This window comes from Micromys minutus (assembly GCF_963924665.1).
Source record: "Micromys minutus genome assembly, chromosome: 21".
In the NCBI taxonomy this organism is placed as follows: Eukaryota; Metazoa; Chordata; class Mammalia; order Rodentia; family Muridae; genus Micromys; species Micromys minutus.
This window is the reverse complement of record NC_137956.1, coordinates 6,613,127-6,640,961: the sequence shown is the minus strand read 5'-3', so window position 1 is coordinate 6,640,961 and position 27,835 is coordinate 6,613,127. Positions and strand designations below refer to the sequence as shown.

The 27,835-nt window shown below is 44.5% G+C and overlaps 1 protein-coding gene across 1 annotated transcript; it reads right to left on the bottom strand.

Moving 5' to 3' along the window:
• Positions 1–143: 143 nt before the first annotated feature.
• Positions 144–26,197, bottom strand: PYGO1 (pygopus family PHD finger 1). The gene is made up of 3 exons (XM_080934352.1): positions 25,822–26,197; positions 9,166–9,251; positions 144–7,578 (listed from the first exon to the last, which is right to left on the bottom strand). Exons 1-3 carry the CDS (start codon positions 25,868–25,870, stop codon positions 6,460–6,462), a joined length of 1,254 nt encoding a protein of 417 aa, XP_080790478.1. The 5' UTR covers positions 25,871–26,197; the 3' UTR covers positions 144–6,459.
• Between the last annotated feature and the right edge of the window lie 1,638 nt (positions 26,198–27,835).

The window sequence follows — 27,835 nt, the reverse complement described above, 5'->3', positions numbered from 1 at the left end:
TACAGAATACTTTAAAATGTACCAGCAGACAAAAAAAATCATTAGAATTACAAAGTAATTTCCTATGTCATAGGAATAAAGGTTGGACAAAGTCTGGAAACTTTTTATTTTCCAATTTGAATTACAGTAATTCTGCCACAGACCACAGCACTGGTACATGGATGACTTAAGACACACACTAAGAACAAAAGGACAACCTACTGCCAAAATACATGTCACCAATGTGGAACACACTGGGGTTTGTATAAAAGTACTGAACTAATATCCCCAGAGGAGGCATACGACAACAGTACAGGGGGAAGAGATAGTTTTAATATGAAACAACTGTTCAAGTCACATCATGATAAGAAGCAGGACTCTTTATAAAAGATAACATTTTAACTAACAAGCACTATCACCTACATGTCCACAGAACAAGAAAGGTACAGGTACTTGAAGAACTGTTTAACTGCAAGTAGTGTGTTATTGGTAAAACTGGACACAGGCCAGGTTTCCCACCCATGCTTTTTATTGAGTTTTGAATTACACAAGGCAAGTGTCCGATGTGTTGAGGTTTTGGCTTATACATGACCTCTTCCTTATATCTCTCCTTGGGAGACTAGAGGACTCTTCCTAGCCTCTGGGCTCCAGTACCTCCAAATTCCCATCACAGAACCACCAAGAATTGGTAAATGCAGACGTGATGTTATACTGCTCTCCTGAATAAGAGGAGAGAGAGCAAGAGAAAGTTACTGAAATTTGGGCATGAAAAGGGAACCTCGGAGCTCAGGAAAGCGGTGAAAAGTCCAAACAGTTTGAAGGAAGTAGTCCAGAAACAGGGCAGCTGGTTTGCAAAAACTACTGCTTCCTGAAGGGCCTGGGGTGTAGCCATATTGTCGGAAACATCAGGTGTTAAAGATTCCGAAGACTCTTTGAAAAAGGTAATGTAATGCCACAACCATCTTCATTTGTATCCCAGCAGAAAACACTCTTCTCTTGAAACCTAGACACCCAACATCTCAGGTAAAGCCATTTCTTTTCTTTCTTTCTCTCCTACCCCCCTTTTTGAGATACTCTTATGTAACCCAGGCTAGCCTCAAACTTGCTACATAGCTGAGGATAATCCTCTTGCTTCATACTGCCAAGTGCTGGGGTTACAGGTAGATACCAACCACCACGGCCCAGTTTTTGTAGTCCTGGGGATGGAATCCGGATTTTATGCATGCTAGGCAAGCGCTCTACTAACCAAACCACATCATCCTGGAGAAAAGACAAGCTTCCTTCTACACCCATGCCCAGTGCACTTCATCATTGCCAACCACATCAGGAGCATGGAAGGCCGCTGCTGCTTTCTCTCTTATACTAATGTGTCACTTAGGAGAGTTCTAAGCCTTCATAGGCTTCCCTAAGCATCCAGCCACCTCATACTTCTCAACTATTATTTACAAATGAGCTCTGTGGGTCTAGTTGATTTTCAACGTTTTAAATTAGGAAAGCATAAAGCAGCACAATTGTACATGCACACAAAACCTCTACATTACAAAAACAAAGCTCTACACACTTAGAACCCCTTTAAACACCTGCTCATGTATCTGCTCCGTGTTCTATCAGTCTGGGTGTGGGAAAATGCTGGCATGCTAGTTCAAAACAAGTAAGTTTGAAAGACTACTGGGTGAGGTTGCTTGGTATTTTTTGATGCCATGTCATCAGATTGCACGGTGACCAATATCATCAAGAGTTCTTCCTATCACTAGGCAGAACTGGATGTCTGAAAAAATGAACAAACCAAAACCGAACCAAACCAAAAACCCCCAAACGACAAAAAACGAAACTCAAAACGTGGCTGTCATTATGTTCTGCCCGCTTACACAGAAGACAGCAGCAATGCAGGGAACCTGCATTCCTGTATGTAACCTTCTAACGTGGGCGGCAAGATCCGCAAGAGCAACACTGCTCCAGACAAATATACGTTCTATGATTAGCCAAGCTGCTTCAGTATTTGTGTGTGCTGGAGTATCTGAAGCATGTGGACCAGAAAGCCTCTACTGAACAAACAAGGAAACTTCTCAGAAAATAACTGTGTGTGTGTGTCTGTGTGTGTGCACGCATTCGAGCTCCACGTTTGAACTTTTGCACACATCAATGGAAAGATGCTCAAGGGTTAAGAGCACTGGCTTCTCTTCTAGAGGAAAATAGGTTCAAATCCCAGCACCCACATAGTAGCTCAAAATTCACACACACACACACACACACAATGTACCCCTCAAAAGAGGGTATCGGGTCTGCCATGCCTGGAATTACGCCTGCTTGTGAGCTCCCATGTGGGTGCTGGGAAGAGAAGCTGGATTCTCGAGAATGGTAAGTGCTCTTCACAGCTGGGTCATATCTCCGCCTAGGAAGCGTTACTTTACAACTTCATCAGGAAGTTGGATTTATTGAGTGAGCCCACGTATAAATAGTGACCTAGGTTCAACTTCAGCACAACCTGAAGATGCAGAAGTGAGAGGTGTGCATAGGAGAGGAGGCCTTTTAGTGAAGAAAAAGGACCAGACTAAAAAAGTCACAATTTGGGTTGGAGAGATGGCTCAGCCGCTAAGAGCACTGGCTGCTCTTCCAGAGGTCCTGAGTTCAATTCCCAGCAACCACATGGTGGCTCACAGCCATCTGTAATGGGCTCTGATGCCCTCTTCTGGTGTGTCTGAAGATAGCAACAGTGTACTCACTGTTATTTATACAATAAATAAATCTTTAAAAAACTTTTTTTTCAAAAGACACAATTCTATCCATACTTCTTCACCTCTGAATCATTTCAGCTTGGAGCTTTTTATCCCGTTTCCTAGGAAAGCCATGTTGAGCTGTGTGACAGACATCTTTGTGTAAAATGAGACAAATTTCTGGCTATACTCATAGTTCAACCTTTTCATCGCCAAGTGTATCTATCTATATCTTACCATGGACAGTATTTTGTGCAGACAAATGTGTTAAGAAAATTAATTCAAATCTGTGAAGTTATTCATCAGCTATGATTACTGAAGTGTGGCCATGACTCATGGCTGAAATAAATATAAGGGCTTTCATTCTTCCTTCCTTTTCTTTCTTTCTTTCTTTCTTTGTAAAGTTAGGATCTCAATATGTAGCCCCTGGCTGGCCTGAAAGTCCTAGAGATCCTCCTGTCTCTGCCTCAGTGGTTTTTCTTTTCTGTTTTTGTTGCTGTTGTTTGTTTTTAAAGACAAGGTTTCTCTGTGGAGCCCTGGCTATGCTGCAGTTCACTCTGTTGACCAGGCTGGCCTTGAACTCAGAGATCCGCCTGCCTCTGTCTTAGTGCTAGGATTAAAGGTGTACATCAGCTGGTTTTTCTTCTATTTACAGATTCTTACTATGATGTTTGGTAAATGTAAAACACTTGAAATTCATCTGTATTTTTTTAAAGCAGCACCTTAGAAATAAAATGCAACAAATAATATGTCCCTTGAGGTCATTTCTTCACAAAGACAGCTAACCACTAAAGCCATCCACAATAAAAGGCTTATTGAACTACATAACCCATTTTAACAATAACCAAATCAACACTACCACAGTGAAGTGTTAACTCCTGAGAGCCATCTTGTTCTATTCAGTCAGAGTCAGGACTTAATGCTAGGAGTGAGCACACAGCATGAAGTGTATAATTCCCCCTAAGTCAGCACTTGGTGGCTAGAGATGGCTTAGAGGGTAAGCGTGTGTACTGCTCTTGCTGAGGACCAGAGCTTGCTTTCCAATACGCACCATAGGCTGCTTACAACTGCTTGTCACTCCAGCAGGGGATCTGATGCCCTCTCCTGGCCTCTACGGATACCCGCATGCAGATACACATCATTAAAAACAAGATACATCTTTAAACATTTAGAAATTTATCTCTAACAAGAATAACGGCCTGAGAATATGGGGACACACTAAACACCAGCACATGGCAAGTAGTCCCCACCTTGTGGGGCTTCCTGCAACTGCTCATTTGCACCTAAAGAGATATTAGCTACGACGCTCATTGTCGTTTCCTAAAGCTGTGACAATATATATTCTATGATTACCCAGTTCTAGCCAGTCAAGGTTACCTGGAGAAAACCTTGCATTACCTTGTGTGTATGAAACTGTTATGTCAAAATTGAAGCATTGTATTTTCTCCCACTCCAAAGCACTGTATTTTTTAAAAAGTTTAAGTCAATAATCTATATCAGAAACACCATTTCCTACCAACAGGGTATTAGAGGTCTAATATTTACACAGTTCATCATTTTTGTCAGCTGGGTAAATTATTCAAACCCTAGAGTTAGTACTACTTCTTAACTGGAACAGGCTATTTCTTAGAAAACAGGCCCAGGGCTGGAAAGATGGCTCAGCAGTTAAGAGCACTGACTGTTCCTCCAGAGGTTCTGAGTTCAATTCCCAGCACCCACATGGTGGCTCACAACCATCTGTAATGGATCTGATGCCCTCTTCTGGTGTGTCTGAAAACAGCTACAGTGTACTTATATGTAATAAATAAATCTAAAAAAAAAAAAAAAAAAAAAAAAACAAACAGGCCCAAATGATAAAAAGCTAGTCTTCCATTAGTGGTCGAGGGGTAAGGGAGGATGGCAAAACTCATGACTTGTCAGTTAACCGTGCTTCGTTGTGTTAAGACCTGTGACACATGCGAGGTAAGGTCCTACTGTGTCAAAGTACGTTTCCGTTCATTTTTTAAGTCAGATTATCTTTTTATTTATTCTTAGGTGTATGGGTGTTTTGCCTTCATGTATGCTGGGTCACACATCAGAAATTCAGAAGATGGTATGGGACCTTTTAGAACTGGAGTTGTGAATGGTTGTGAGCTGCCACGTGGGTGCTGGGAATCAAACTCTGGTCCTTCAGGAAACTGCTGAGACATCTCTCCAGCCCTGAAGTCAAAAACCTTCACATATTTTCAACTTTCTTGATAACACAGGGCTGCTGTCACCGGCCTCCTCCCCTTCAAGCTTACTGTGGTAATTATCCTCTTTATGAGCAGCGGTGTTCAGAGCGTTTACATTTTAATCTCTCAGACTATTATGTTTCAAGGTGTTTTTATTTTATGTGTATCTGTACATGCACAAACTTGAGTATGTGCACTTTGTGTGTGCAGTGCCTTTAAAGGCCAGAAGAGGGCATCAGAGTCCCTGGAACTGGAGGTACAGGTGCTTGTAAGTTGACCACTGTGGGTTCTGGGAACTGAATCCAGGTCTTCTGCTGGAGCAGCAGGGACTCTTGTATACAGTGCCAGGCCACCAGTCCCACATTCAGAACTTTTTATGGCCACACTGATAATATCAAAACATTCTTAGGGATGGTCATCAATACCCCATTATTGTCTAAATTGCTACCTACTGTCATATACACCATTTGTTTATTAAAGTCACAGGTTATGATCTTCTACTGAAATATCTGTGTCATTTGGAGGATCCCTCTGAGGTAAGATCCTCTCAGGTGCCTCCTCACACCATCCCAGTTATAGCTTTGGCCTTGGCTCTTCACCGGCCTTAACTAAAACTGGACTCTGAACTTCCAGGAGGTTCATTTTACAGCTCTCCAGTCCATTCCTCCAACCACCGCTGCTTAGTTCTCAGAGCAGCAGAGCCCTGTAAGACCAGACCACACTGCCACTGCTGTCCCTCTCTTTGCAGTCTGTCCCAGTTTAGAAGCACGTGGAAAAAAGTGTTCACAATTCCACAGACACTGCCTTATTATGTGGAGAGCATTAACAGAAGCAAGAATAATTTAAAAACTGAGAACATAATGCCAGCATAATTCTGAACGACGCACGTGGAAACATGTTATGCCAACTTTACTAAAATCTGTGAGTTGATTTTAGCAATTCTATGTGGCACAACCCACCAGCTAATTAGCAAACGCTGCTTGGAATAGACTATATGACCAGTGAGTGTGTCTTGTGCCTGCACAGATATCCTGGAAAGACCGATTTGAACAATGAAATTCACATATTTCAAAGATCCCAGCAGAAGAAGAATCAGGTGTCAAATTCTAACAATAAAGTGAAAAAAAAATCCATTAAATATACACATCCCCCTGTTATCCCCACACAGATTGTATTCAGAGAACATGTTAAATTGATCTACTCTTGAACCAAATATGCACACTCACAAAAAGTTTAGCGCTGAAATACACATTTTTCAATGACTCTAACTTTTAAAAGTTACAACCTGCCTATATTATTTTGAAGCTTCAAGAGGCTTTTATGTTTATGATAAATAACAATGAACATTTATTTATAAATGTCTCTACAGAATCCCCCACATTAATCTCATTTTAAGACAACAAAAACAATGAAATAAAAAGCATTACGTTAGTAAGAACTAAAATGCAATAATTTTGTGTGTGCATTTAAAAAAATAATGTCAAACATTAAAACCCTATGTCACCAAATCTCTGTTCTACACGGAGAAATGAACGCACGTTAGCTGGCAGTGCTTAGGTATCGCTGCCCACGGCAGGCGGACCAAAGGCCTCTCTAGTGCGCATTAGCTGGACATCCTTGTCAGCCATGCACGCGTCACAGCCCCACACTGCGCATGCTTCAGCTGTCAGCAGCCCGTAGGCTGTTTCGGTCATTCCAGTGCAGATGCGATGAAACCATTTCTGACAAGAGGCCTCACACAGAATGGCGTCCTGATCGTCGTTGACTTCATTTGTACAAATCCCACAGGGGTACACGGGGTCGGAGGACGAATGGCCGTGCCGGTTGGGATGCAGCGAGAACTTGCGGCTTTTGTCAGTGGTGCACAGGTCAGCCGCGCCCCGGGGCTGCCGGGGCTTGTTCTGGGTCCCATTCGCATGGTTGTTGGTGGCCTCCGAACTGCCCGAACGGCTGTTTTCTTGGACAACGTTGTTCCTGCTGACATTTTTTAACTCGACGTTACTCTGACTCACTGCCTCCTCCATATTTAAGTGAGGCTGGTGGGTATTAGAATTCTGATTCGTGTTTTTGGTTGCCCCTTGAGTAAAGTCTTGTTTGGGAAGTGGAGCTTTCGCTTGACCAAACGCATTTGGGGGTGGGATAAACGAATGATTCGATTCTAACGGAGAGGTAAAATTTGAATTATTTCCAGGGGCGAAATTAGATGCCAAGTCGGGGTTAGATACTTGGCCAACATTCTGCGGGGGAATCTGACTAAAGTTTTCAGCAGAGCCTTGTCTAAAATGCTGACCAGGCATGTTAATGTCCTGAGTCAGTACATTATTATAAGGTGGGTTTCCAAAATTCGAATTATCATGTGGCCCAAAGTTAAAAGCATGAGGCCGGTTAAAGCCCATGCCCAAAGGATGCTGAGGAAACGGGTGTGGCTGGTTCCTGAGTGAGTAAGGACCACAGTAGGGAGAAGACATTCTTGGAGGGACGTGGGGTGGCATTCTGAACGTGCTGTAACCTCCAAAGCCAGGGTACCCAGGGTTAGGATATGGATTGGAGGAGGGCAGTGGTTTATAGGAAATGGTGTTGTAGCTGTCATCGAAGGGATTGGCAGCCACTAGGTGGTCTGAGTTTGGATTTGGTGGTGGTGCATACTCAGACAACGGAGGAAAGGAAGGTCCCTGCAAAGAGAATAGAAAGGGAGAAATAAACAGTCCTGATGCAAACTTAGTTTCTTCAATTGCCCTTCCTGATGTGCATCCTTAATTATATTTGATAAAAATATATGGTGCTGCAGAGATATCTCAGAGGTCAGGACATTTCCCGCTTTCCCGGATGACCCAAGTTTGGGGCCTAGCACATGGATTATTGCCATATAACAAGTCCAGCTGCAGGGCGTCTGCCACCTCCAGACCAGGCCTCCTCCAGCACTGGCACCCAGGTGCACATACCCACAATGTAAAACACCTTTTTCCTCATGAAGGAGTGGCGAGGAGGCACCGTTTTCTAGTTCAAACTTCAGTTAGCTCTAAAGAAGCCCATCACTGGCCGGACCTGGGTTCCAGTTCCAGCACCATGTGGTGGCAACTATCCTGGGGACCTGATGCTTTCTTTGGGTCTCCATGGGTACCAGGCATGCATGTGGTATACAGAGATATATGCAGAACATCACTCATACACATAAAGTAAAAATAAATAATTTTTAGAGGCCTGCCACAACGTTCATGTATGTGTTTGCCTGCAGCTACATCCTCTCTTAAAACACTGAAGTACTCCAATCAAAACTTTTTTTATACTCCATATAGTCATAAAACTAGATGATAAACAAATTCCAAGTGTTTTTTTTTTATGTCAAGAGAGCCATCATTAAAGCAATCTCAAAGCCCTAATCTCTACACATCTTAATGGTTACACTTCAGATTTAACAGTGACCAAAATGGAAACAAATATAATTTAGATTTCTGTCAAAGTAACTGATACCCATTATCAGCAGAAGAGTGCTTCAGTTTATAGCAAATACAGCCATAAAGCAGAGCTTGAGAGAGGATGAAGATCTGTGGAAACAGCACTTGCTGCTCTGGCAGAGCGTGGGCTTTAGTCCCCAACACCTCAGGTGCTAGCAACCATCTGTAACCAGTTCTCGGTGATCCAACGCCCTCTTCTGGCCTCCAAGGGCACTGCATGCACATGAAAACACGGACATACATACAGGTACTCACTCATACACATACAAATAAATACATAAATAAACAAAAAACATAAATGCCTGTATTTATTATAGCCACAAGTTACAACAAAGACTTCCACTATAATTACTTCACGATATCCACACAATATTGATTGCCATAATAATAGAACAATTACTTCAAGTTAAACTTATTTAAAACTCTTCAAACAGAACTAAAGGTTAGACTAGCAAACAGCCCGCTGCGTGCAGAACCCTCCCTTAGGCTCTGAAGCAGACAGGAAGCAAACCACAAGGCCAAATGTAAACATTCACTTATCTTCTTCATCACCCCAAAGTGAAAATTGTTACTAAGGAAAACTTCGGAGCTGGAGAGATGGCTCAGTGGTTAAGATCCTCTTCCAGAGGATCTGAGTTCAGTTCCCAGCACACATTTCAGGTGGCTCACGACTGCCTGTAACCGCAGGACTCCTGGGCCTTCGAGCACACACATGCACATAAACACTTGCTTTAAAACAAACAAACAAACAACAAAACATCAGATCTTAAAAATAAAAATATCTTTGAAAAACTGCCAACATACCTGTGTGCTGGCCTTGCGTTTCTTCTTATCTGGGCTTCCTAGCTGTATATTGGGTCCTCCTAACCCATCCAGTCCACTGTCACCACCTAAAAAAGAGTACATTCCAGTAACAGTCCACTTGGAGGTGAAACTGCTTCACAGGTCTCACTGTGGTGTGATTAAGGCAGGATACAAAGACAGGGAAAACTGCAGGGACTGGAAACTGGGGAGTGGGGGCTCCCCTAAGGATCTAGCATAGCAGCTGCTGAAGGTCAGCTTCCTCCCCAGTGGTAAACCTGCTCTCCAGGACTCAACCCCGCTGTTACTCCAGCAGCCCTGGGTTTCATCTCACCAGAGTTTAATCTCAACCAGGGCATCTCTGGAGCATCCTATAACTTTACTCAACAAAAGAAAAAGACAAAGGGGTAAACAAAACGGTTTCTAGTCAGCCTTCTGACACAAAACTTGAAAGCCTCTAAAGTGGTTTATGTCACTAAAGCAGAGATAATTGATGTACTCTTTCCTAAGGAGCCCACACCTACCCACCCTTGGGCATGACATCAGTTTTTTTCTGAGCTCCTCGTTTTTCCTAACTTTCATGATTTAACTCAACATAAAGATAACTTTAATAGGGGGCTGGAGAGATGGCTCAGAGCACTGTTTGCTCCTCCAGAGGTTCTGAGTTCAATTCCCAGCAACCACATGGTAGCTCACAACCATCTGTAATGAGATCAGGCATACACAAAGGCAGAATACTGTATACATAATAGGTAAATCTGAAAAATACACCTTTATAAAGTCCCCAACTCTAATTCATGCTGACTAATCCTGAAGTTCTTTTTCAGCATCGAAGCCACCAATCCCAGTCTAGCCTAAGTTGAGGTTCCTAATAGATGAAAGAAATGTGGCTTTTTAGTGGCTTGGGCCACTAAAAAGATTTTTATCGTTGTTGTTTTGTCCTTATGAGTGTTTTAAGTCTGTATAAGATATATTTATATGTGTGTGTATGTATGTGGGGGGGGTTGGTGAATGCATGCCACAGCGTGTGAAGGCCAAATGACAACCTGAGAGAATTGGTTTTCTCTTTCCACTGAGGAATCAGGGTATGAAACTCAGGTTGGTAGGCTTCAGCAAGCACCTTGCCCCCCTGAGCCATCTCATCAACAACCAGCACCTATTATATTTCACTTGTGTTATTTTCTTGTGAAAGTGCTTGCTATAACCTGAGAGAGGCGAGGCTGAGCGTTCAGTCTCAGCTGCTTGGTCCATGCACTGGGTCACTAAGGCAGGGGTGGAGGAACTGTTACACCTCGAGGAAAGTAAGATGCAGAGAGCAGTTAAGATAGAGAAGACCAGATACAGCTTTCAAAGCCCCTTAAGGCCCAATCTCCTAAAACAGCACTCCCGGCTAGGGACCAAGTGTTCAACATAGGAGCCTAGTCATAGGGCATCTAAATCTCAGAGTCTCTGAGGGTTTAACTCTTCTGGGTAGTTCCGCCTGTCCTCCAGCTTACAGTGACCCTAATTTCAATTGTCTTTGTTCACTAAATCCTGAATGTGGAAGTTGTTTCCTGCAGTTATGTTTCCATGATCTCCATAGTTTGCTTTTTGGTTAGCATCTTTCATTCATTCCTTCTGTCTGTCTGTCTGTCTGTCTAATTGACTTTGTTTTTAATTTTCAGATAGTGTCTCAGTCTGCCCTTAAACTTAGAATCCTCAAGCTTCTAGCCAGGTGGTGGTGGTGGTGGTGCACACCTTTAAGCCCAGCACTCAGGAGGGAGGCAGAGGGATCTCTGAGTTCAACAGCCTGGTCTACAGAGTGAGTTCCAGGACAGCCAGGGGTACACAGAGAAACCCTGTCTTAAAAAAACAAACAAAAAGAAAGGAAGGAAGGAAGGAAGAGAGAAGAGAAAGAAGAAAGGAAGAAGGAAGGAAAAAGGAAAAGAAAGGAGAAAGAAGAAAAGAAAAAAGGAAGGAAGAAAAGAGAGAAAGGGGCTGGAGAGATGGCTTAGAGGTTAAGAGCACTGGCTGCTCTCCCAGAGGTCCTGAGTTCAAATTCCAGCAACCACATGGTGGCTCACAACCATCTGTAATGGGATCTGATGCCCTCTTGTGATGTGTCTGAAGACAGCTACAGTGTACTTACATATAATAAATAAATCTTAAAAAGAAAAGAGAGAAAGAAGGGAGAAAGAAAGGAAGAAGAAAGGAAGGGAGGAAGGGAGGAAGGAAGGGAGGGAGGAAGGAAGGGAGGAAGGAAGGAAGGAAATAATGACAGAAATCATTTCAATGCAATGCTTTCAACTGAGGTCAGTAGTACACCTAAGACCACATCCTGATACAGCAGGATTTCTACCAGAAACACAAGCTTTGCTCAACAGATGAAAATCAAGCCACAGTAACTTATTTTAGCATAGAGGAGAACCCACATGATCATGTCAGCAGACACAGATAAACATTTAACAAACCTAGAATCTCTTCATGCTTTTAAAAGAACCGTGCAGCCGGGCCATACCCATAATCCCAGAATTTGAAGTCTGAGGTAGGTTTCAAGCCAGCCTGGGTTACAGAGTAAGAGCCCGTCTCAAACTAAACCCAACAACAGAGCAGAACTTTCTCTTTGTGTGTTTGTTTTGTTTTGTTCTTCAGGAGAGGGTTTCTCTGTGTAGCCCTGGCTGTCCTGGAACGCACTCTGTAGAGCAGGCGGGCCTTGCCCTCAGAGTTTGTTTTTTTTTTTTTTTTTTTTTTTTTTTTTTTTTTTTTTTTTTTTTTGACCTTTCCTCTCTGCTCCACAGACAGATCTTATTAAAGCCTCACTCTATTATTACAAACAGTGTGCCCTCATTACAATTCAGCAACTCTGCCACTGAACAAGTTTTTCCCCTTTATTCTAAAACAAAATTTTTATGTCTAAACCTGCTCTCTCCTCCTCTGTGTCTTCCTATCTCCACCTGTCCAGTGTAGCTCTTACAAATGAATGTTTAACATCCAGGAGACCCCAGCCTGTGACCAGCAGCCCATCCTAATAGGGTCAGGAATTTCTCTGATTCAGGCTGTCAAAGGCTAATTCAGTTCCTCTCTTATCCATCTCTCCTTCACTGGGGCTCCCCCCTCCCACGCCTGTTCTCTCTGAATAACAGTAACACTCTGCCTGGTCACTTTGGAAAGTGTTGAATGTATGTCTTTCCCGAGTCAAACTCATGACCACCATCATAGTCCATTAGCTACTCCCAGCCAGACACCCACTCCTTATTCCTCCTACACCTTTCTCTGGGCTATCACAGACTGGTTCAGCTCCTTGGGAACACGCTTTACGGGCACCCTGTATTCCTCAGACTGTGATAATACCCTGACCCTGAGCACTACCACCCAGCCCTCATGTTCAAACATTCACAACTCCTCAATCAATCCTCTGCGGCACTCAAGTTTTCTGCTGCCTGTCCACTTTGGATTTTGGAATTTGTGCTCTGGTGTTCCTTTCCCCAAAATTGGGGGTGGTACCTGGAGGAGCTCCCTCGCCTGCTCCCATTACAAAGTTTAAACTGGTGTGACATGACAAATGAATGGTTCAGGTCTTACCCCTTCTTGGCGACTTGGGTATGACCGCTGGCAGCGCCACTGGGACAGCAGGACTAATGATGTCCCTAACTGCCTACTATCAGGGTTTTTTTTTTTTTTTTTTTTTTTTTTTTTTTTTTTTTTTTTTTTTAAGATTCATTTATTTTGTTTTTGAGTACACTGTAGCTGTCTTCAGACACACCAGAAGTGGACATCAGATCCCATTATGAAGGACCCTAGGAGCTTTTGCTAGCTTTACACTTACTGCCTCAGGTCAAGGCTAGGCCAAGTTCCATTCTCCACCCACAGTTCATAGAAGGAGCAGGAACATTCTTGAAAAACACAGAATTTATTGGCTGGTGGTCACCTGACCCTCTGGTCCCATGGCCTGTCATATACTCACTAACCAAAAGATTTAAAGGCCAATACGCTTAGCCAATGAATTTAAATTATAACCTTGCTGATGTAACCTGTACCCTAAAAAGTATAAAAACTGCTTGTAACAGACTTTTGGGGTTGCCTCTCTGGATGTCGGCCACCCCAGTGCACTGGACTAATAAAAATCTTGCTTTTGCATCAATCCCCGATCTCTTGTCTCATTCATGGGAGCCTTAAATAGATAAGACTCTATTTGGATCTTACAATTACAGAGGGTTATGAGCCACCATGTAGTTGCTGGGAATTGAACTCAGGACCTCTGCAAGAGCAGTCCTACTATCAGTCTCCTACTATCAGTTTTTCTCTCAGTTCATCCAGGATCTCCAACAGGTGGCTCAGATGATCCTCACTCTCTAGGGTCAAACAGGCTCACTGGCTGCAGTTGCCCTACAAACTGGCGATGATTAGACTTACTAACAGTGGAGAAGGTGTTCTTTGCCTTTTCCTCAGGGAAGAATGTTGATTTTTATGTCAATCAGTCAGGTACAGAAAAAGATAAGATCTGACATCTCCAGACAGATCTCCAAAAACCCCCCAACGAATGGCCTCGGGACAGTGGATCATTTGACAGTCCAATATGGAATTAGACACTGCCTTTCTTAATCCCCCCTTTCCTTCTTTTCCTAAATCTAACTATAACCCATCTCATAATCTACTTGTCTAGATTTCTTCAACAACAGATTGGAAAAATTTCTAGCCAGATTTTTAATCAGTTGCTATTACAGGATTATCAGCCTTTAAATATAAGACCAGAGGCCTCAGATAATACCCTGACACTGAAGGTGCCTTTAATCAGGATGAAGTAGTCTAAGGATAACCCCCACCCTCCTGACCCTTGATTGTCTAGGTTTGGTCTCTTACTATATATATTGTAATGCTAAATTCTATACTCTAAGGTCTAGGCCTATAAGTTATTTCTCCGGTTTACAAGCTTTTGTTGTTTAAATATTGTTCCTTGATTTAATACTATTGGTTAAATAAAATTGGCTACATCCAATTACTGAAAGGATTGGAGGTAGGTGGTTTTGGAATGACCTGGTTGGAGGAGAGAGGTGAGGAGAAAGAACAAGAGAGAGGAGGAAGCTGCCATGAGGGGAGAGGAACCATGAGCACATGGTCAGGAGAAACAGCAGGTATCTGGGGTGCACCGCTGGGGAGGCAGCCAGGCCAGCTAGAAAAGTAGATTGGGGGTGATCCTCCCAGGAATTGTCAAAGCCAAATAAAATAACCATAGTCTGAGGGTCATTTATTTGTAACCTAGTTGGGGATAAGATTAAATGGGATTAATAGTCTCATGCTCTACCAGGTGAACTAGCTGGGGTAAGGCTCACACAGCACAAGATACAAACTAAAAAGTTCCAAGAGTCTAACTGATAGATATTGAGTTTAAAGAACAATAAAAGAGAAAGGAAGCTAAATATTAAAAAAAAATCATAGAAAAAATTTAACTTAAATGTAAGAAAATAAAGTCTTTAGGGAGAAGTTTTGAAATTATAAAAGAAAAAATGTTTTCTACATTTGGGATGAAGGGAAACACAACAATACAATGCTTCTGGATTCAATAAGATCTTGCTTTGTTCACCAGCATACAAGTGGTTATCTTGTCAATGATTATAGTTGTGTATGCCATCTCTGGGAGACATCAGAGTAAGACAGACTTGGAGAAAGAACAGACTGGGAAATGAGATACTAAATTAGAGACCATAAAACAGATGTTAAAATCTTTAAATCTCAAAAGAACCCAATCTGGAACTCACACGAACATCAAAAAACATAGTTCCAGACCAGAAGCCCCACAGGGGCTTGAGAACTTTGAATGGCAGTCCATCGAGATGCAATGTATTGAATTAAGAATCCAGGTTCTGCTTATGCAGAACTAAATGCCAAGCAGTGGATTGTGTGTTTTATTTTATAGAATCTGGAGAACTGGAATATGTACACAGCACCACTGGTACATGTTTGGAGTTCCAATGGACTTCTGCCTGGAGTTCTGAGGGGGATGACTCTGAGATTGCACAGTTATTAGAGATGATGGCTATCCTGGAGATGCCTTCACAGATTAAAACTGATGATGCTCAGACATACATGTCCATTAAAATACAACAATTTAACGGACATTACTGCATGAAGCAGATTCTGGAGATAGCTTACAGTCCAATAGGTTAAGCCATTATAAAAAGACCTACCAGGACTTTGAAGGAAATGCTCATAGAGTAGGAGGAGAATCTGATATCTCCAAAAAATGGTTTAAAATGTGCAGTTGGTGAGATCAACAGGACAGGAAATGTATGTGCTGATCCTGCTATGTGAGAACAGCTCGGAGACTGGCTGAGACATTAGAAAAGAAGTCTTTGCCAATAGATCTTACTGACTACAAAGTCCTCAAGACTTTTCATACTATTCTTTTAAATGATGTAAGTAAAAATTGATATTATAATCTGATATAATCCAAACTTCAACCCTCTCCTCCAAGTCAAGGCAGGAGTATCAGCCCATGTAGTATAATTTTCTCAGAAGTCTGGGTTATACCCCACACGCCTCCCTCTTGGAGTCCATCTCTGAAAGCTTCAGAGATGATGGTTGTCTCCAATAATAATACCCTACTATGGGCACTTACATTTGCCATCAGTTAATGGCTGTAGAAACCTGGTGTGGTTTCTGTCTCCAAATCAGACACTGACTGAAAAGCATCTCAAGTCCCACCAGCCAGACACAACCATGAGGTTAACTCACCTCAGATGCCCAGCTTGCTGCTGGTGGATCTGTTTTTCTTCTGTGTATACAGATGAACACACAGTAATACTTTCAGAAAATCAACACTATTTTTTAATCTTTTTAAAAACATTTTTGCTCATATGTACATCTGTGCAACACACGCCTGCAGTGTGTAAAGAGGCCAGAAGAGGGCATCAGATCCTCTGGAACTGAAGTCTCAGACAGCGGGGAGCCCTCCCTTGGATGCTGGAACTCCAACCTGGTCCTCTAGAAGAGCAGCCATCTCACCAGCCTCACAAGACAATAGTTTTGAAGAAATGGTATTAAAATTTGAATTTCACAAGCACCATAGAACTAAAAGAAAGCAACCCGTAGTGTTTTCTTTATTAAGGGAATTTTTCCTTTTTATTTTTATTTTTCCTTTACTTTCTTTTTGAGATAAGGGCTTATGTAACCCAGGTTGGCCTTTAAGTCACCATGTAGATAAGGATGACCTCGAGTTTGTGATCCTTCTGCCTTCACCTTTCCAGTGCTGGGAGTACAGGCAGTGTCAGGACTCTGGACCTAGGCAGTGCTGGCGATGCTGGAAATGGAATCCAGGGCTTCCGCACGCTAAGCAAACACTGTTAACTGAGTCACACACACTCCAGCTCACGAGAGTTTTAAAAAGAATCCTGTAAGGCAGTGGTTCCACACCTACTGCTGTGACTCCTCAGTACAGTTCCTCCTCCTGTGGTGAGCCAACCATTATTTTTGTTGTTACACTGACTACTGTATGTTGCTACTGTTGTGATGTTCTATGTTTTCCTATGGTCGTAGACAACTCCTCCAACCTGAGAGAGCCACTGCTCTAGAGTTTAAGGAAAAATATATATATTACCTCAGGGCTGGAGAATTAGTTCCTGTTTAACAGCACTAGCTGCTCTGCCAGAGGACCTAGGTTCAGTTCCCAGTGCACACACACAGCAGTCTGCAACTCCAGTTCCAGGGGGTTTGGCACCTTCACACATACATACATGCAGGCAAAACACCAATGTACATTAAATGGAAAATAAATTTAAAAATGTGAACACTACTAAAAAAGATAATTAAATTGGGAACGTTGCATTTTGTCCTTACATTTTATTTATTTAAATGGTGCTGGGATTGAATTCAGGGCCTTACACATGCCAAACAAATACTCTACTGTTGGGCTATGTTCCCAGGACTTTTTTCATTTTTAGATGAATTAACTCTCTGCTTTGGAAGTTGAAGATATGATTTTAGATTTCCTCCCACTTTTGTTTGTCTTTTTAAAGTTTTTTCATTACATTTAGTTATTTATAAGCTGAGTGTGGTGGTACATGCTTCTTTGATCTCAGCACCAGGCACATACATAAATGTAGGCAATATATATACACACATATAAAATAAAAGTATATCTTTTAAAAAATAAACGTAGCCAGGCATTGGTAGCAAATGCCTTTAATCCCAGCACTCTAGAGGCAGAGTCAAGCAGATATCTGTAATGGTCTACAGAGCAAATTTCAGAACCAATGCAGAAAATCCTCAAAAAAAAAAAACAAAACCAAATCATGTATTTATTTATGTACTGTGTTGTTGTTGTTAGTGTGTGTGGTGGGGGGATCTGCTATCTGTGAATTCGAGACCAGCTTGGTCTACATAGTAAGTTCAAAGATAGTTGGGCCTACACAGTGTGAACCCATATTAAAAGAGGGTGCAGGCTAGAGAAACGGCTTAGCAGTTAAGAGCACTGACTGCTCTTCCAGAGGTCCTGAGTTCAATTCCCAACAACCTTATGGTGGTTCTTATATAACCATCTGTAATGGGTTCTGATGCCCTCTTTTGGTGTGTCTGAAGACAGAGACAGTGTATTCACATATATAAAATAAATAAATCTAAATAAATAAATAAATAAATAAAAAGAGGGTGCTAGCTGGAGAGATGGTTTAACGGTTTAGAGCACATGTTTTTACAGAGGATCCATATAGCGCCCATACGATGGCTCACAACCATTTGTAATGCAAGGGATCAGATGCTGTCTTAACCACCGGGCATCTCTCCATGCCAGCATCAGCTTCATAAACATAAGCCCTACTGAAATAACAACTAGCCAATAGGGTGACTGAGAGAAACAGAGTCATCACCTGGCAGTGCATTGGTACTCAGCTATGGCAGTTGCCACTGTAAGCAGCTGTACAGATGGATAAATATGTGCAAAGGGGGAACCCAGGACTTTGCAATAACCAAAGAGAAACCTTATCTGAAGAATCAGTTTGGGAAAGGTTAGGGAGGCAGTGGGTTCAAATAAGGAGACTGTGACCATATTGCGTGTAAACAGGGGACACATCTCAGCTGCTGGAAAAAGAGCACCTTGTATGTCTCAGACTGACACTGTTACTGTTTGAGTGGAAACATCTCCCAGGGCTCAAGGGTTTTGTTTTGAGACAAACAGGTAGCTGAGTCTAGCATGGGACTGAAGAGTCTCCTGCCTCAGCCTTCTGAGGGTCACAGGTGTGTGCCACTCTGAAGGCAGAGAAGCCTCAAGGGAAAGGGTTTACTGGCACAAGTAGATCACTAGGTTGGCCTTTAAGATTCCACTTATTCTTCTTGATTCTGGTCTGTATGATGATGTCTTTATGCAGGAAGGCAGGTACAAGATAAGACGAGAAGAAAGGATGGGAAAGAAGAGAGAGAGAGAGAGGGAGGGAGGGAGGGAGGGAGGGAGGGAGAGAGAGAGAGAGGGAGGGAGGGAGGGAGGGAGGGAGGGAGGGAGGAGGAGGAGGAGCTGGGAGTAACATGGAGGCAGATGTAAACATTCTCTGAGCACAGATACAGGTTGTTATGAATATTTAAGGGATGGGTGTGTACAGGATTTTGTGCTGTCTAGATGAGAAATTATATCTTGTCAATTGAATCTCAGGTATTGTGTGCTGTGTCCTTTCATATGGCTACTCAACTGACTCAAGGGAAGGTGCACAGGACCTTCCACACACTACGGATGTGTGCCTGGCGTGGTAACAGCCCGGCAGGGGAATTGTGAGCGAAAGCAGCCTGGCGAGGTGCCACTCTGGAAGGGCTCTCGGACTGCCCAGGTCAGAGGGCACCCTGGGGGCCAGCATGGAACCACTGAGATAAATTAGTGCAGGGTTCCATATGGCCCTACGGTGCCGGAACTAACATGGGAGCAATCACCCAGGTCAGAGAGGGCCGAAGCCAGCGCAGAGCTGTACACATGGGATCCGGTTGTTATTAATAATAAAAATGTATTAATATTTACCACAACACTGGTCTAGCTCTCCCTGCTTCTGCCTGCAGCCATGTAACGGAGCCTCCACTACATGTCAACATGTTAAAGGCAGAATGCAGAGGGCTGGAGAGACGGCTCCACAGGTGAAGCAATACTGCTGTCCTGCATCATAGGACAGGTGTGAGAGAGTGCATACAACACACACACACACACACACACACACACACTCAGGGATGGGGGCAGGGAGACTAGAGAGAGGGAGGGAGACAGAATCAGACACACAGACATAAATCTTTTTTTTTTTTTTTTTAAGTTCTATCTGGGCGAAGACATCACATATCTTGAATCCCAGCACTCCAGAGGCAGAAGGTGGTGGGTATCTGTGCGTTCGAGGCCAGCCTCAGTCTTATCTACACAGCATTCCAGACTATCCAGGGTTATGACCACCAGCTGGGTGGGGTGGTGGCATGACTCAGCACTCAGGAGGCAGAGGTAGGCAGATCTCTGTGAGTTCAAGGCCAGCCTGATCCAAACAGTACATTCTAGGCCAGCCCATGTTGTATAATAAGACTCTACTCACCAGCTGGCAACACCTTTAATCTTAGCACTCGGGGAGCAGAGCCAGGCACTCGGGAGACAAAGGCAGGAGGATCCCTGTGAGTTTGACGCCAGCCTGGCCTACAGAGCTAATTCCAGAACAGCCAGGGATACGTGGAGTAAATACTGTCTCAAAATACAAGCAAAAAAGACTCTACCTAAAGGCCACACACGGGGGGGGGGGGGGGGGCTCAGCAGGTAAGAGCCCTGGCTGTTCTTTCAGAGAACCTGGTTTCCATTCTCCGCACCCATGTGCTGACTCACAACTGCTTATAACCCTAGTTCCAGAGGATCCAAAGCCGCCTTCTTGCCTCTGAGGCCTTCTGCACACATGGAATGCACATAAATTCACACAGGTATTCATGCTTCCACATAATAATGCATACATCTTGTTTTGTTTTTCAAGACAGGGTTTTCCTGTGTAGCCCTGGCTGTCCTAGAATCATTCTGTAGACCAGGCTGGCCTCAAACTCCAAAGATCTACCTGCCTCTGCTTCCCAAGTGCTCGAATTAAAGTCATGCGCCACCAAATTTATTCTTTTACAGAACAAATGTCCTTTAAAACATCAAGCTTCATCTGTGTGTCCCTGAGAAGTGCACTCTTCTTCCTCTGCGTGTGACATCCTCCCAGCATTCCTTCTCTGACAGCTTCTGTATTCTCCACCTGTCTCCAAATGTCAGTATTTGCAATGCCTGTGACCTCAAGGCTCTTTGTTCTCTCAGGTAAGCCTGTCTGTTCCCAAGATGTTAATTAGCATTCACCTGTTTACCTACGATTTCCAGGTCTCTGTTTCTGACATAAGTGGTTGGCTTAAGTTACAAGCCCTGTCAGGTATATTCTTTGTATACACTGGAAAATGCTGGAGGTGGGGGCGGGGGGGGGGTTGGGGGTGGGAGGGGTTGAGTCAACAGACTTACAGCCAGACTCAGATTACTGATGATGTGATGAACCATACACAGTCCAATGTCAAACATGGAAACCTTTCCCTCCGTCCTTCCACTTGCTCTTCTGCCCCTATTTCTCCAATGTCAATCCCAATTCTCCATACATCCATCCCAGCGGGGCATTTACTAGATATCATCTATTGGCAACATCTCCTGCTAGTACATTACAGGACTTCTCTGTCATTTCTGTCACCCTGTCCCTTGTATTACTGCTAACTCTGGCAAAAGCATCAATATTCACAACTCCTTCTTCATCTCTGAATTTGTTTCTCTTCCTCTATTCTTTTGGGGCTTCCCCTCAAGATTAATCACCCACGGAAATTCTTATTTGGTGTTCTTTTTGTAGAGACAGGGTCTCATCTAGTGCAGACCGGCCTTTAACTCTCTGTAACTATGGACGACCTTGAGACACCTCTCTCACTTCCTCTCTCTGGTTTTTGGAGACAGGCCTCTCCATTAATATCCCCAGCTGTCCAGGAACTCACTATTTAGACAGAGATCAATCTGCTTCTCTCTCCCAAGTGCCGGGGTTAAAAGCGTGTGCCCCTCATCCAGTTTATCTGAAGCTGGGTTCAAACCCAGGGTTTCCCACAATCTAGGCAAATATTCTACCCAGCGGAACTATATCCGCAGCTCCTCCTAAAGCATTTAAAAAACATTTATTTACTTTATGCATATGATTGTTTGCCTACGTGTTTGTCTTTGCACCATGGGCATGTATCTGGTGCTGAAGGAGGTCAAACGAGGCCACTGGAGCTCCTAGAACTGGAGTTACCATTGGTTGTGTACTGAGAGTTGAACCTGTGTCCTCTAGAAGAGCAGCCAGTGCTCTTAACTACTGAGCCATCTACCAGGTCTCATGGAAATCTATATGATGCCTTTTTGTATTTTTTTTCAAGACAAGGTCTCACTATGGAGTTCTGAACGGTCCTGGCATGCACTCTGTAGACCAGGCTGACCTGGAACTCACAGAGATCCACCTGCCAAGTGGCCACCACACCTGGCTTTTTATGATTTTTTGATCTATAGAAAATGCTACAGCAACGTCCTCAGTCAATGACATCTCATTTTTGTCAAACCTGAGTTCTACCTATTGTAGTTTCTCACTCATTGTGTGGGGAGGAGTAAGATGTCCCACAGCATACACATATCCGTCAAATGAAAAACTCAGTTTTCTTCCTTCTAACTTTCTTCCTTCCAACTCAGGTCACTGGGCTTACACTATAGACACTGACCTGCTAAGCCATCTTACTTACTTTTTAAAGATTCATTTTATTATTATTTTAAATCATGTGTACATGTATGTGAAAGACTGAAGGTGCTCCTAGGAAACCAGAGCCATTGGATCCCCTGGAGCTGGAGTTTGAGGCTCTTGTAAGCCATCCAACATGGGTGCTGGGAACTGAACTTGGGTCCTCTGCAAGAGCAGTAAGTACTTTGAACTACTGAGTACTGAACCACCTCTCCAGCCCCTATATTACCTTCTTTTTTTTTTTTTTTTTTTTTTTTTTTTTTAACAAGGTTTCTCTGCCCTGGAACTCTTGAAAACCACACTGACCTCAAACTCAGAGACTTGTGCCTCCTGAGGGCTGAGACTAAAGGTATGCGCCACCACTGCTTGGCTATATTACTTTCTTGACTATTCATTTACAGTTCTGGAAAGGTGGCTCTGTGGTTTAGCGCACATCCTGCTCTTGCAGAAGATGGGAGTCTGGTTCCTATCACATGCCCAGGCTGCTCACAACTGTAACTTCATCGCCATGGCATCACATGCCCACAACTGCAACTTCATCGCCATGGCATCACATGCCCAGGCTGCTCACAACTGTAACTTCATCGCCATGGCATCACATGCTCACAACTGTAACTTCATCGCCATGGCATCACATGCCCTCCTAGTCTTAAGATTACTGGCACCACTCACATGCACAGGTACCTCTTCTTCACATAAACACATAATTTGAAATAAAATAAATCTCCTTTCATAAAACAATTCATTTTCATTAAAATATGTATAAATATGACATACGCACATATGTATACACATCTTATTATCCTATGTCAAGAATTTAACGAAATCTTTCAATACACATGAAATATACACAACCCTACTACAAAGGTCTAGGAAAAACAAGTGTGTGAGTACACCCTGAGAAGCTCTGCTCAACAGTCTACACCCCACAGAAGATACATCTGGCAAACAGTCTCAAAAATTAAATAATTTACAAAAAAGAGTTCCAGGGCATCTAATTTCAATGGTATTGTGCCTCGGAAAGCTCAGATAGAAGCAGGGTGTTGGTGCATGCCTGCAGTTTCTGCCTCTGAAGGCTGAGGCAGGGGTCCACCTGGAGTTTGAAACAACCGAACCACATGATATGAACCTATTTAAAAAAGAAAACAAAGCCAGCCAAGCATTGGTAGTGCACACCTTTAACCCCAGCACTCTGCCTCAGAAGGCAGAGGCAGGCCAACCTCTGTGAGCTTGAGGCCAGCCTGGTCTACACAGTGAGTTCCAGGACAGCCAGGGCTACACGGAAAAACCCTGTCTCAAAGGCAAAAGAAACAAACAGATAAAAAGCCCAAAGCAAAGCAAAACAAAACAAAAAAGGAACACAAAACTTTTATGGATTATGAACCAATCCAAAAATTTCTGAAAAATAAATCAGTGTTTAGTAATGAGTTATTATAAAGATACTCTTCACGATGTAAAAAATTGGCTATGTGTTTTCTTGTATTTTGGGATTTAACTCTTAGAATATTCTTGAGCTGAAAATTGAGCCATGGCTGCAAACACAGCAATATGAAGGATTATCTCTGTTCTTGGCCACACTATCAAATACTAACACATTTTAATTAACATTACATTTAGTCAGGACCGACAGCTAAGATCAAAGATACAAACCCGAGAGCTGTTGCTTTTCTGTAAATCCCAAAGCAATTTATAATAATAGGCAAACTCCTATTGCAAAAATCCCAGGGGAAAAGTGCATCTCAGAAGGGTCTATTCCTTAATGGCCTTGGCAAGTCTTAATAACAAACAACACAGAATCACATATTTCACCAGCTGGAATATTGTGGTGCAGATCCTTAATCCCAGCACTCCCAGAAAAGGCAAGCAGATCTCTGTAAGTTCCAGGCCAGCCAGGTCTACATAGTCAGTTCCAGGATAGCCAAGGTGACACAGTAAGACTCTGTCTCAAAACAAATAAAATAAATAACAACACAGCAAAAATTTACCAAAGGAAAGGTGGTCAGACATCAAGCCTTTAAAAGCGATGCTCTGCTCTAAGTTAAAAACTTTTGCTTCAGTATCTAAAAAGTCCATTTCTCCTTTCCTTCCTACTTATGTGCACGTGGAGGCCAGAGGTGGGCTCTTCATTTCGTTCCGACTTATGTGTTCTGGCAGGATCTCTCCCTGAAACCCACATTCACTGAATCAGAGTCTATCTTGCTCTGGGGATCACTCGTCTTCCTTTCTACCTGCTGGAGTGACCAGAGAGCTGCCACACCCACCTGACATTTCTTGAAGTTCTGGGAACCTGGATGCAGGTACTATTTGAACTTAACCATCCTCCAAGCTCTAGAAAAAGGGGATTCTACCTAAACATTTGAGAGAACACCTTCTGGATGCCACACCACCGGTGTCCTGAGGCACTTCAGTCATGTGCACTCTGCTTAGACTGAGCCAAAACACCAAGGGATGTCCATAAGTCACATGGAAATTTGCTGATTTATGTGCACCTTATCTTTTTTTTTTTTTTTTTTTTTTTTTGATGGAAAGATTGGGCAGTAGCCTGCCTGCTTCAGCCTTTCCCTCTGTCTTCTTTTGTACACAACACCCAGACAAACCCCTTAGAAACCCCATCACTGCTTTTCTGAAAAACTGTCCAGTTTTCATCTCAGAGCAAAGGCCAAAATCTGTCGGTCTGCCTTCCTTCTTTTCTTTTTTCTTTTTTGACAGGGTCTCAGTATGACGCCTTAGCTGGACTGGAGCTCACTAGTATAGATCATGCTGGCCTCAAACTCACAGACAGCCATCCACTTGCCTCTGCCTCTGCCGTGTTGGAACTAAAGGCCTGCCCACTACATCAGGCAGAAGACAAAGTCTTAATGACTCTCAAAACACACTCACCTGCCCTCAGCCCACCATACCTGGCTGTCTGGGTTCACCTTGCCACAGTTACCATAGCTTCCTTGACACTGCCTGGAGACACAGGCAAACCTGAACCAAACCCCTGCATCTCTGGTTCCCTTTGCCTGGAGTGCCTCCCTCCCTGCCTCCCAGGTATGACAGGAATTGTGCCATCTTCCTTTCAGCCCATCTTCCAGGTGAGCCTTTGATCACCTACACACTCCTACTTCCCCTCCCCATTGGTCTTTTCTACCCGAATCCCCTGCTTTGGTATTTTGCACAGTACTTTAACGTGTATATTGCTTCCTGAGTGGTGCGCTCCTGTGTGAAGAACATCTACATTCTTTATTCACTGTTTTAACCCGTGCCAAGAACGGTACCTAGTACACAGTACATGTTCAACAAATATTTGCACAATGTACAAACTTTGAGACTCCCAGACCTAGAAACCCAGCCAGAGCTGCAAGTAAGAGCTGGCAGGTATCCCCATATTCCCAGATGGTATTTGGTAGTGTGTGTTTTAAACTTACATGCTGTACCTTTTGTTCAGTACATCGTTCTCTCTGGTTTTTTCTGAGACAGTAAGGTATTCACATTCCTCACTAGTTTGCAAGCAAGAAAACCAATGATGCAGGAAGCTGGTTTTGTATGATTTGATTCTTAATCTTATTGGTTAATAAAGAAAACGCCTTCTGAATGTATCTAGTTCCTCTCCCTAAACTAAAGGAAAATATAGTGAATCTGTGTTTGCCTTTTGGAGGGAGGTGACTCCTCAAAGCGCCTCAACTCTCTGGTAGTGCAACTTAGTTTTCTGGGGGGTGGGTATTGTTCACGGGTGTCTCTTTCTCGCCCCCGAGGTGTCTATTGTGCTGTGTGGTGGGAAGCAGGAGAGGAGTCGGGTAGGAAGGGATGCTGATCGCCTCACGTCTGCACACAAAGTGGGGACCCCGCGCGCCTGGGGCCGCGCACTTAGGCCCGGGCCGCCCCGGTGGCTTCCCCATGGGCCCGCGCTCCCCGAGTCCTCCCAACCTGGCTCGGTTACCTCTAACTCTCTTCAGCGCGATGGGCTCCTTGTCCTGTTCCGCTGACATTACCGACCGCCGCGCATGGCTCGCCCCCGGGCCGCGGGAAGCCGGTGTCTTTGATGCGGCGGCCCCTCCTCCTCCTCCTCCTCTTGGTCCTCCGGGTCCTCCTCCTGGTCCCTGGAGTCCTCCCGGCCGAGCTCGGAGCCCAGGCCGGCCCGGCCGCGGGCCGACTTTGAAAAGTTTAGGAGGCGGCCGAGGCCTCGGGGCTCTGTGCGCTCGCGGGGCTCAGCTGGGCTCCGCCGGGCTCAGGGCCGCGGCCTGGGGGCGGCGCCCGCGCCCGGCCGGGAGAAGACGCGCGCCCTGGGCCGCGCTGCGCTGCGCTCCGCCCGCGCGCGGGGGAGACGCGGCCTCCGCGGACACAAAAGCCCCCGGCCTGCAGCGGCGCTCGGGGGACGTGGCGCGGCCCCGAGGCCTCCCCGCCCTGCCTGTGCTCCACAGCCCAGCACGGGGCCGGGCTTCGGGGGCGGGGACCCAGGGCGCGCGGAGCCCCGCACCCTCACCCGCACCCGCACGGGGCTTCAGGGCCGCGGCCCGGCTGGCAGGCTGCGCTGCGCTCCGGAGCCGTGTCCGCCAGGCCCTGCACTCACCCCGCGCCCTCCAAGGCCCAGTACCCCCGGCCCTGCGTCTCTTGCCCGCGTCCCGCAGCTCGGGCTCCGCGCTTCCCGAGGCCCAAGACTCGCTGGCTCTGCGCAACCTGTGCAGGACGCAAGGGCGCAATGTCCTGCTCTGGGCTCCCTGCCACCCTCCAAGACCCCAAACCCTCCAAATCTGAGTCGAGCTCCTCTGTGCCCCGGGCTACTCTCTGCCCTACAGGCCCCAGGACCCCGGGCTCCACGCCCCTCTGCACGCCCAGCCCCAGGCTCCCCAAGGAAACAGCAGCTCCCAACTTCATCCCAGCCACCGCACGCGCTTTGGCCTCGCAGTCAGATTTTAGAAAAACTTTGTCAGAGAAAGCAGCATAGTTCTGGGTGGATATGTGGGCACCCTACTTTCCCGGAGCCCATGGCTCGAACTCGTGTTTCTACAACGCCCCCTTCTTTGGAGGCGCAATGATTGGGTTGTTCAAAACAGCGCCTGGAATTAACACCAGAAGAGCAGTGGGAAAGGTGACCTCCCATGGACAAGTTGTAGCGAAATTCCCCCATCCCAATTCAAGGGGAGCGTAAATTAGATTCCAGTAGTGGTCCACATTCTTCCCTTGATCTGTGTGACCCGAGACAACTGAAGCACACACTCTTGAGGTTAGACTTATAAAGGACTTCATCACTATGGTGTCTTCAAGCTCTGACATTCTCTGAACGCTCGCTCGTTGTTAGGTTTTCTTGTGCTATAAGAGAAACTAGGTGCAGCCTCCAATCTTTCATCAGGTAAAAAATACTGTTTGCTTCTATATTCAACCTTAGACAAGTATGTCTGATAAGTGCTCTTAAGCACAGAAGGGCCTATAACTAACCAAAACGGGATTCTCATCTTCTCATACACAGTCTGCCCAAAACAATAACCAGGTTCACTGAGAGACCTTGTCAAAAGACAAAGCAGGGCAGAGGGGCTGGACAGGTGGATCACTGGTTAAGAGCTGCTGTTTCGGAAAGACAAGTGACTGTGGTCCTGTTCCCAGAACTGACATGTTGGCTCACACTTATCCATCACTCCAATTCCAGGGGATCCAGTGTTCTCTGCTGGCACAGACATGGTGTGTATACATACATACACCTAAAATAAAAATAAGTCCTTAAAAAAAAAAAAAGCTGGGCATGGTAGTCCACGTCTTTAATCCTGGCACTCAGTAGGCAGATATCTGTAAATTCAGGGCCAGCCTGGTCTATGTAGTGAGGCCATCTTGGGCTATATAGTGAGTTCCAGGTTGGCCTGGGCCATATAGTGAGACCCTGTCTGAAAAACTAAACTAGACTAAAATGGAGAAAGAGCTAAGCACTAGGAAGCAGCCACTGCTGTTTCCTGACTGTGGGT